Consider the following 11,860-nt stretch of genomic DNA (forward strand, 5'->3'; position numbering starts at 1 on the left):
CAAGGCCCAATTCAATTCCTCTAATTGTAACAACAATCATCAGTAGAAAATGTTTGAGGTGATTTTAGGCTTCAAATAGACCAACTTTCATTACATGTCTCCTCTCCTCTCCTTTTTTTTTTTTTTATTTTTACATTACATTTGAATCAAGATCAGATGTTGATGTGCTGTGTAACTTGTCCCCCCATTCAATTCAATACATTTAAGGAACACTTTTAATTGAATTGATATTCTTGAATACTGAATACTGGCTTGCTTGTAAGAGGCTTCTTCTCAAACGTAATTGGAGAAGCTTCTACCTATACCTGTTGACATAACCATGTTGGGGATCTTCATATGCCACAATTACATATATTAAATTGTAGGGCTGTCAAACGATACATTTTTTAAAATCAAGTTAATTGCATGTTTTTCTGTAGTTAATTACTGTACGAATAATTGTTCAAATTTGACCCTAATTAAATGCCCACACAAGTTTTTCATACTAAAAGACGATGACCAGAGCTTACCCATGGTGTTGCACAACAATGTAAGTCAATCAGTCATAGTTTTAGTCAAAGTATGACATACTTGGGCTTGAAGTGACAAACCCGAACTGCCCGCTTCGTGCAAATTCGTACCGATGCCTTGTCTTTTCCTATGAAATTAGGTGTAAATTATTTTTATCCTACGTTTCGTTTTAGGGCTGGGTTTTATTTGAATGGTACCACCCACCATCATGGCATTGATTATTAATCAGAAACACCTGTAAAGTTCACCAGTCACTGAGCAACAGATCATCTTTGGCTATAGCAAAGATGATGGATGGGTACAGTGCATTCGGGAAGTATTCAGACCCCTTTACTTGTTCCACATTTTGTTACGTTACAGCCTTATTCTAAAATGGAGTAAATAGTTGTTTCCCCCATCAATCTACACACAATACCCCATAATGACAAAGCAAAAACAGGTTTTTAGATATTTTTGCAAATGTACAATAAAAAAATAACTGAAATTTCACATTTACATAAGTATTCAAACCCTTTACTCAATACTTGGTTGAAGCACCTTTGGCAACGATTACAGCCTAGAGTCTGTAATCGTCTTAGAGCTTGGCACACCTGTATTTGGGGAGTTTCTTACATTCTTCTCTGCAGATCCTCTCAACCTCTGTCAGGTTGGATGGGGAGCGTGGCTGCACAGCTATTTTCAGGTCTCTCCAGAGATGTTCGATCGGGTTCAAGTCCGGGCTCTGGCTGGGCCACTCAAGGACATTCAGAGACTTGTCCCAAAGCCACTCCTGCATTGTCTTGGCTATGTGCTTAGGGTCATTGTCCTGTTGGAAGGTGAACCTTCACTCCAGTCTGAGGTCCTGAGTGCTCTGGAGCAGGTTTTCATTAAGTATCTCTCCGTACTTCATCTTTCCCTTGATCCTGCCTAGTCTCCCAGTCCCAGCCACTGAAAAACATCCCCACAGCATGATGCTTCACCGTAGGGATGGTGCCAGGTTTCCTCCAGACGTGACACTTGGCATTCAGGCCAAAGAGTTCAATCTTGGATTCATCAGTCAAGAGAATCTTGTTTCTCGTGGTCCGAGAGTCCTTCAGGTGTCTTTTGGCAAACTCCAAGCGGGCTGTTATGTGCCTTTTACTGAGGAGTTGCTTCCATCTGGCCACTCTACCAAAAAGGCCTGATTGGTGGAGTGCTGCAGAGATGTTTGTCCTTCTGGAAGGTTCTTCCATCTCCACAGAGGAACTCTGGAGCTCTGTCAGAGCGACCATTAGGTTCTTGGTCACCTCTCTGACCAAGTCCCTTCTCCCCGATTGCTCAGTTTGGCTGGGTGGCCAGCTCTAGGAAGAGTCTTCGTGGTCCCAATGTCACGGCCGTCGAAAGAACTAGACCAAAGCTCAGCGTGGTGAGCATACATATTCCTTTTACTTAGGATGACGCCGACAAAAACAATAAACAATACATAACAACCGTGAAGCTGAAGGGCTACGTGCCACAAACAAAGTTAACTTCCCACAAAGAAAGGACTGAAAAGTATGGTTCCCAATCAAAGACAACGATAGACAGGTGTCCCTGATTGAGAACCATACCCGGCCAAAACCTAGAAATACAAAACATAGAATGCCCATCCCACATCACACCCTGACCTAACCAAATAGAGAAATAAAACGGCTCTCTAAGGTCAGGGTGTGACATCCAAACTTCTTCCATTTAAAAATTATGGAGGCCACTGTGTACTTGGGGACCTTCAATGCTGCAGAAATGTTTTGGTACCCTTCCCCAGATCTGTGCCTTGACACAATCCTGTCTCAGAGCTCTACAGACAATTCCTTCGACCTCATGGTTTGGTTTTTGCTCTGACATGCACTGTCAACTTTTGGACCTTATATAGACAGGTGTGTGCCTTTCCAAATCATGTTCAATTAATTGAATTTACCACAGGTGGACTAAATCAAGGATGATTTAAGGATGATCAATGGAAACAGGATGCACCTGAGCTCAATTTTGAGTCTCATAGCAAAGGGTCAAAATACTTATGGAAGTAAGGTATTTCATTTTTTTTATTAGCAAAAAATTCTAAAAACCTGTTTTCGGTATGTCGTTATGGGGTATTGCGTGTAGATTGAGGAAAAATAATTTAATACATTTTAGAATAAGGCTGTACCATATCAAAATGTGAAAAAAAGTCTAGGGATCTGAATATTTTCCAATTGCACTACAGCTTTTGAGCCATGGAGCAACAAATTGCAGATGAACAGCAGATGAACATTCGGTGCGGTGTGTGTTCCCTAGCACTTTTCCCTCGGGGAAATGATCAACCTCATAGGCTGAAACTATTGTCCTTACTGCTGCTGATCTGACTACTGGGACTGCTTGGTCTGATCTGCCTAATTATTTGAAGTAAAGAAGGATTATAAATGTAATCGCAAACCACCCTCTCATCTCAATTTGCAAGGCGTCAGTATTTGAAATAAATGGCTTACTCTGTAGGCAGATACAATAGTGAAATTGCACATGTTTCTTTTGAGTCTGATAGCCTATGCGTTAAGTTGTGTCAATACCAAAAATGTAGCCTAAGACATGCAGGCTTTGGTTAAAGTCAAAATCCCACAGTGGTGCGGTGCTATAAGTGAAAATCCATCTTTCTCTCAGGTGCAGGGTGAAGATGCTAAATGGACCCCCCCACACTACCTTCTACCAAAATGTTTTATGGCAAAGTGGTGCTAACTTTGTTACCTGACGATACACACTGTACAAGTCAGACACAATACCAAAACGTGACAATCCTCTCCAATCTGACATTTCTTAATTTGTATACTCGACTAATATTTAGAGGTAATAATAACTTGAATAATATCAATGAAATGCTACTGATAATCATAAAGTGCAATGGAAATAGGGAAGTTGCAGAGAAAACCCATGTGTTTCTTTTGAGTCTGATATGCGCCAACCCCCCCGCTCGGTGACCCTGTACATTGGCCATGAAGATGATCATAACCTCAAATTCCTTCTTTTTTTCTTCTCAAAGTTGCCAAAAGAGTGAGTCAATGAAACCAGACCATAGTCACTGTGTCGGGTTTTCGAGACTATTGACTGTGAGGGGGAGGTTTACTCAGAATGTTAAGAACAAAAAATTCTCCAAATAAACTCCCTGTCTTAAGATTTATATTTTTACTAAAATATATTATTTACTCATATGTTCCACACAGAGAATGCATTGATCAGTTAAAATATTTGTCATGTTTAATCAATTCACCATCACTATTTACACAACATTCTTTGCTAAACCGAGTGCCCTGAGCGTTGAGTAACGCGACCTGAACTGCTGAACTGGTAGCTGGCTAACATCTTCAGCCACGGACAGCATTTTTACCTTATCACCCCAGATGCTATCTACCAGTGAACTGTTGAAATGTTAGTCTTTTGTGTTCAGTGGCATTCCAAAGATGGCAGGCGCTCAGCAGAAGCCGCTCCTGGGTAAGGCTGATGAGATGACCTCTGACCATTGGGGGCCTGCTCAGATCGAAGCCAGTCAATCACGGGGCCTTGTTATCCAAACATTGACCAGGCCTCACTGACTGACTGATGTCCCTTTCACACTAATGAGCTGAGCTGTATAATCATTTGAGGGCTGCTTATATTTGTCCTTTAATGGATTTTCTTTGGTGGGGGGGGGATATCCCAACTCCCCATGATACACCCTCAGGGAGTGGGGCCTCAGCCAGGGAAGCCATTGTACAGCGTCACTGGAGCAATTAGGGTTAAGTGCCTTACTCAAGGGTAGAGCGACAGATTTGTTCACCTTGTCGCCTCCAGAATTCAAACCAGCAACCTTTGGTTACTGGCCCAATGCTCTAACCTCAAGGCTACCTGCCGCCCCACTGTACCCACTGACCTGGTTACTGGCCCAATGCTCTAACCTCAAGGCTACCTGCCGCCCCACTGTACCCACTGACCTGGTTACTGGCCCAATGCTCTAACCTCAAGGCTACCTGCCGCCCCACTGTACCCACTGACCTGGTTACTGGCCCAATGCTCTAACCTCAAGGCTACCTGCCGCCCCACTGTACCCACTGACCTGGTTACTGGCCCAATGCTCTAACCTCAAGGCTACCTGCCGCCCCACCCCACTGACCTGTTACTGGCCCCACTGACCTGGTTACTGGCCCAATGCTCTAACCTCAAGGCTACCTGCCGCCCCACTGTACCCACTGACCTGGTTACTGGCCCAATGCTCTAACCTCAAGGCTACCTGCCGCCCCACTGTACCCACTGACCTGGTTACTGGCCCAATGCTCTAACCTCAAGGCTACCTGCCGCCCCACTGTACCCACTGACCTGGTTACTGGCCCAATGCTCTAACCTCAAGGCTACCTGCCGCCCCACTGTACCCACTGACCTGGTTACTGGCCCAATGCTCTAACCTCAAGGCTACCTGCCGCCCCACTGTACCCACTGACCTGGTTACTGGCCCAATGCTCTAACCTCAAGGCTACCTGCCGCCCCACTGTACCCACTGACCTGGTTACTGGCCCAATGCTCTAACCTCAAGGCTACCTGCCGCCCCACTGTACCCACTGACCTGGTTACTGGCCCAATGCTCTAACCTCAAGGCTACCTGCCGCCCCACTGTACCCACTGACCTGGTTACTGGCCCAATGCTCTAACCTCAAGGCTACCTGCCGCCCCACTGTACCCACTGACCTGGTTACGCGTCCAACGTAGTTGCTCAACTGTGGGGATGTAGCCATTTAGTTCACATCATCATCTCAAGCAGTTTAGTCCAAAAAGCTGTATAACGTATGATGTCAGATAAGCTGATGAAGATAATTATGGGGCTAATATTGCAGTCAACTCTAATAAGACATGAGGATATTAAAGCCCATCATTAAATAAAATGATAAGTAGGACAAGGATGCTAGTTTGGCTTTGATTTCATTTTCCGCCACATGCAAGCGTTCACCATGGAGCCCAGATTTGGTCGGCAGATGCAGACAGATGATTAAAGCATCCCCAGTGCAAAGCTTCCCCAGTGCAAAGCTTCCCCAGTGCAAAGCTTCCCCAGTGCAAAGCATCCCCAGTGCAAAGCATCCCCAGTGCAAAGCATCCCCAGTGCAAAGCATCCCCAGTGCAAAGCTTCCCCAGTGCAAAGCTTCCCCAGTGCAAAGCATCCCCAGTGCAAAGGAGCCCCAGGAAATAGGCGTAAGAAGCCTGAAATGACCACAAATCAATGGGTGACATCAGTGTCTGACTATGTGCCAGTCAGCCATTTAGTAGCGCTGATTAGCAGTGTGCTGTGATTTATTGATGAAATAGCAGTACTGTTGGTCCCTGTCCACAACCAGTTGCTGTGTCAATAACATCCCCCCGGGCTGTCACTGTGTCACTTGCCTTCCCACAGTTATTTGCACCTGGTTAGATCATGTCAAAGCTAGGTACTGTAAAATAACCCTCTCCGGGATTAAGACTAGCATGAGCCAAAATATGAAAGATTGGGTTTCACTTTCACAGGATCAAATCCATTGGGATTTGAGATTTGGCTCTGGTTTCTAAGATTGAATAAAATCATTTTTAAGGCAAACTGTTAAAAACATTATAACAAGCTAATAAATAGTCAACACGAAAATAATAATTGCTTTCCAATCCACTCTCCCTGCATTTCCCCTTTACAGCCCACAGAGCACAGGGGTCAAGCCTCTCTGTCAAGGAGAAATCAGCAGCCACCGAACGGCAGACAGACATGTAGACAGATGGACAGACAGTCAGTCAGTCATACTAATTTCACACTGTCTTGCCGAACCGTACTGTACTGTCTCATTACCGATCAGTGGGTCTGACTCCGAGACAGTCTACCACTCGTCTGGTCAGATGTCTCAACCATACTGTACTGTTTCAGTACCGATCAGTGGGTCTGACTCCGAGACAGTCTACCACTCGTCTGGTCAGATGTCTCAGTGCTGCTATGTCATTAGGCTAACAACTCCAGTTTCCTGGAGGGCCTCTGAAGGCCTCACCATCACTGTGCTCAGGAATGCTTTGGGACCATTCAATTCAATAGGATTAAGTCGTAGGCCAAGCTCACAATGGCCACCTTCTCCTGGGAAGCGTACATATGTTTTAGATTTTAGAGAAGAGATGTATTGATGTCTTTGAAATGCCAGTAAAGATCCCTTGTCAGAAAGGTTTAATTGTATCTGTAATGAAGTTCTGCTCATGAACAGCTTGTTTATTAACTATTAATAAACAGTGTAAGCATAATTTGTTATGCATTAGTTAACATGCATAAAGCCGTTATTAATGATGCTCCTCAAAGACATACCCTGCAGACAGAACACAGAGGAGAAATGATGAGGATGGGTCTGCATTGGTGGTGGGAGGTAAGGAGGGGTTGAAAGGGAGCAATTCAACTCCTCTTTTGTGGGGGTGAATTGTATGTGTGTGTGTGTGTGTGTGTGTGTGTGTGTGTGTGTGTGTGTGTGTGTGTGTGTGTGTGTGTGTGTGTGTGTGTGTGTGTGTGTGTGTGTGTGTGTGTGTGTGTGTGTGTGTGTGTGTGTGTGTGTGTGTGTGTGTGTGTGTGTGTGTGTGTGTGTAAACATACCATGTACTGTGTGTAGATGTCATGGTCTTAAACCCTACTGGGTCTCCCCCAGGTCTCTTCCCCGCCATCTTCAACCTGGCCAGTAATGCAGAGATCACCACCAACGCCACCTGTGGAGAGCCTGAGCCAGAGATGTACTGTAAACTGGTGGAACACGTACCAGGACGACGCATCCGCAACTCCCAGTGTCGGACCTGTAATGCCCAGAGTCAAAACCCCAAAGGTACTGGAGTTAGGACCCTCTGGGCGAAGGCGGAGAAGTGGAGGGAAGCAGTGGTTTAACTCTGTTATGACTACTGGCTAGTGCTTCAGACAGTTTGACTTTCTACTGTCTTTGAGTTACAGTAACTGTCTGAAATACTGTACTTCTTGCGTGGATTCCAGTCATTCATTTGATTGTTTTCTCTTGATTTTATGCAGAGCAACATCCAATCACCAACGCCATCGACGGCACCAACGGGTGGTGGCAAAGCCCCAGCATTAAAAATGGCAGACAGTTCCACTGGGTGACCCTCACACTAGATTTACACCAGGTAGGAACCTCCAGGACTGTCACTGGTTTAACACTGCTTTCTTTAGCTACGGGCTGTGAACACACACACACGGTCACATGATTCCCAGATAATAGTTAGTTAGTGTGTGTCTGTGGTCTGTACACTTAGAAAATAGGTGCTATCTAGAACCTAAAACAGTTGTTCAGCTGTTCACATAGAGGAACCTTTTGAAGAACCCTTTTTGGTTCGAGGTAGAACTATTTTTGGTTTCATGTAGAATCCCTTTTGGGTTCCATGTAGAACCCTCTGTGGAAAGGAACCCAAAATAGTTCTACCTGGAACCAAAAGGGTTCTACCTAGGTTATCCTATGGGGACAGCCAAAGAACCCTTTCAGAACCCTTTTTTTCTGAGTGTAGTTCAGCAATTAAGAAACTCACCCTTGAACCCCACCACTGTGAGACCCTTCATCCACTCTCACTCACTGTCTCCTCAACACTCCACTATGGCCTGTACACAGTTACAGGCAGTGGAGGCTACTGAGTGGAGGACGGTTCATAATAATGTCTGGAAATCACATGGTTGATTCCATTCCATATGCTCCATTCCAGTCATTATTATGAACCGTCCTCCCCTCAGCAGCCTCCACTGGTCACAGGCCACTGCTAGACCACTACTGCAATGGAGGTCCTATTTATTGCCTGGATGGCCTGTCGCTCCCTCCGTCTCTTTTTATTGCCTCTTCTTTCTCACACTCTCTTGCTCCACTCTTTCTGTCTCACTCACTGTCTTCCACAGTATCTCTCTGTCTCCTTCTCACTCTGTCTGTCTCTCTCCCTCCTTCACCTTGTGGGGTTGACTGAGCTGAGCCAGCTACTTTTAAAATCATTTTTCAACAGGCACTCAAAACAAGACGCACTTTCACTGAGCCACACACACACACACACACACACACACACACACACACACACACACACACACACACACACACACACACACACACACACACACACACACACACACACACACACACACACACACACACACACACACACACACACACACACGTCATGTTCTTCTATCTTCTTGGGGACCTAAAATGTATTTCCATTCAAAATCCTATTTTACGTAACTCCTAACCTTAACCTTAACCTGTAACCAAACTCCTAACCATAAATCTTACCACTAACCACTTACCCTTACTCTAATTGTAACCTAGCCATCAACCTAACCCCAATATTAAAATATAATTTGTCCTCGTGGGGATCATTTCCTTGTTTTAGGTCCTCACAAGGATAGAAGAACCAACACACAGTATATCTCTGGGGATTAGACTGAACTGCAGTCACACAGTATATCTCTGGGGATTAGACTGAACTGCAGTCACACAGTATATCTCTGGGGATTAGACTGAACTGCAGTCACACAGTATATCTCTGGGGATTAGAATGAACTGCAGTCACACAGTATATCTCTGGGGATTAGAATGAACTGCAGTCACACAGTATATACAGTACATTTTCAAGTAGATTTAAGTCAACTAACTTGACAACTCAGGAACATTCACTGTGTTCATGGCAAGAAACTCCAGTGTGGATTTGGCCTTGTGCTTTAGGTTATTGTCCTGCAGAAAGGTGAATTAATCTCCCAGTGTCTGGTGGAAACCTTACTTAACCAGGTTTCCTCTCGGATTTTGCCTGTTCTTAGCTCCGTTCCATTTCTTTTTATCATGAAAAACTCCCCAGTCCTTAAAGATTACAAGCATACCCATAACATGATTCAGCCACCACTATGCTTAAAAATATTGAGAGTGGTACTCAGTAATGTATTGGATTTGCCCTAAACATAACACTTTGTATTCAAGACAAAAAGTGAATTACTTTGCCACATTTTTTGCAGTATTACTCTAGTGCCTTGTTGCAAACAGGATGCATGTTTTGGAATATTTGTATTCTCTACAGGCTTCTTTATTTTGTCATTTAGGTTACTATTGTGTAGTAACTACAATGTTGTTGATCCATCCTCAGTTTTCTCCTATCACAGCCATTAAACTCTGTAACTGTTTTAAAGTCACTATTGGCCTCTTGGTGAAATTCCTGAGCGGTTTCCTTCCTCTCCGGCAACTGAGTTAGGAAGGACTCCTGTATCTTTGTAGTGACTGGGTGTATTGATACCACATCCAAAGAGTAATTAATAACTTCACCATGCTCAAAGGGATATTCAATGTCAGCTTTTTTTTACCCATCTACCAATGGGTGCCCTTCTTTGTGAGGCATTGGAAAACCTCCCTCGTCTTTGTGGTTGAATCTGTGTTTGAAAATCACTCCTCGACTGAGGGACCTTACAGATAATTGTATGTGTGTGGTACAGAGATGAGGAAGTCATTCAAAAACCATGTTAAACCCTAAAATCATGTTAAACCCATTATGTCACTTGTTAAGAATAATTTTACTCCTGAACTTATTTAGGCTTGCCATAGCAAATGGGTTAAATACTTTTTGACTGAAGACATTTCAGCATTTCTAAAAATATATATATACATAATTCCACGTTGACATTAGGGGGTATTGTGTGTAGGTCAGTGACAATCAAATCTCAGTTTAATACATTTTAAAATCACGCTGTAACACAACAAAATGTGTAAAAAGTCAAGGGGTGTGAATACTTTCTGAAGGCACTGTACATCACTAGGGATTAGACTGAATATATTTCTCAGGCTTAGATGTGTCCCCTCCCCACTTCCTCTTGGGAGTTCCGGCAATTTATATTGACCTCAGGAATGCAAAAATGGAACTCATTTGGAGGTAGACATCCCAGTAATTGTTTTCATGTGAAAACAATCTTCAAAGTATGTGAGAGACTCAACCTAACAATGAGTCAGTGACTCAACCCAATAATGAGTCAGTGACTCAACCTAACAATGAGTCAGTGACTCAACCTAACAATGAGTCAGTGACTCAACCTAACAATGAGTCAGTGACTCAACCTAACAATGAGTCAGTGACTCAACCTAACAATGAGTCAGTGACTCAACCTAACAATGAGTCAGTGACTCAACCTAACAATGAGTCAGTGACTCAACCTAACAATGAGTCAGTGACTCAACCCAATAATGCAATATTCTCACACTAGATCAAACAAACATTCATTAAGTGATTAAAAGAAAACAAAGTGTGTCATGTCAATAAATGTACATTATTAATACCAGATGTCAAGAACAATATAATAAACCAAGCCAAAATGACAGACTTTTCAAAACCAGAGCGGTTGACTTAAAATGGTTTCACGAGCAAAGAGAGACAAAAAAGATTAGTTTCTCAATGGGAGGTTTGTCTGGATGATTTCGTATGTCTCTAAAAGCGTCTGATTTCCCATGAGCTAGTGCTAGCCTAGCATCTTCTCCTCTGACATCATTGATACAGTGCTTGGCCTTGGAACGGAGCTCAGATACTTTGTGTCGCAAACTAACTGCTACATCTCAATACCAACGTCTTCACGTGGGAGGACACTGATTCTCACAACAGTAACATGAATGCAACTGGTGCACTAAGAAATATTAAATTGGCGTTATACTGCATCTAGGGTATATCTTTATTAAAAACGAATGGCTTTGATTTCTGACTGTTCGAAAGAGGGTTTCACATTAGTTTACAGAGCCACAATGTACTGAACATAAATACAATAGAATTTAAGATCCCAGAAATGCACAATACGCATATAAAGCTTATTTCTCTGAAATTTGTTTACATTCCTGTTAGTGAGCATTTCTTTGTTAGTGAGCAAGATAATCCATCCACCTGACAGGTGTGGCATATCAAGAAGCTGATTAAACAGCATGATCATTACACAGGTGCTCCTTGTGCTGGGGACACTAAAAGGCCACTCTAAAATTTGCAGTTATATCACACAACACAATGCCACAGATGTCTAAAGTTGAGGGAGCATGCAATTGGCATGCTGACTGCAGGACTGTCCACCAGAGCTGTTGCCAGAGGTTTGAATGTTCATCGAATGTGACAGTACTTCCATCCGTTGTCACAACCGCAGACCACGCCAGCCCAGGACCTCCACTTCCGGCTTCTTCACATGCAAAATATTTTTGTCTTTAATAAAGCTCTTTTGTGGGAAAAAACTAATTCTGATTGGCTGGGCCTGACTCCCAAGTGGGGGGGCCTATGGCTGCGCCCCTGCCCAGTGATGTGAAATCCATAGAAAAGGGCCTTATGAATTATTTTCAAATTTTTTCAATTGACTGTAACTCAGTAAAATTGGTGAAATGGT

The 11,860-nt window shown here is 43.5% G+C and overlaps 1 protein-coding gene across 1 annotated transcript in view; it reads left to right on the forward strand.

Annotated features, from left to right (window-relative positions):
* The window catches only part of LOC123990421 (laminin subunit alpha-1-like), a 91,934-nt gene that overhangs the window by 818 nt on the left and 79,256 nt on the right, over positions 1-11,860 (forward strand). The window contains exons 2-3 of the mRNA XM_046290969.1: positions 7,140-7,310; positions 7,508-7,620. Coding sequence (XP_046146925.1) covers positions 7,140-7,310; positions 7,508-7,620 — 284 coding nt within the window. The remainder of the gene's footprint in view (positions 1-7,139; positions 7,311-7,507; positions 7,621-11,860) is intronic.

The sequence above is a fragment of the Oncorhynchus gorbuscha genome, linkage group LG12 (genome assembly GCF_021184085.1).
Source record: "Oncorhynchus gorbuscha isolate QuinsamMale2020 ecotype Even-year linkage group LG12, OgorEven_v1.0, whole genome shotgun sequence".
Taxonomy (NCBI): domain Eukaryota; kingdom Metazoa; phylum Chordata; class Actinopteri; order Salmoniformes; family Salmonidae; genus Oncorhynchus; species Oncorhynchus gorbuscha.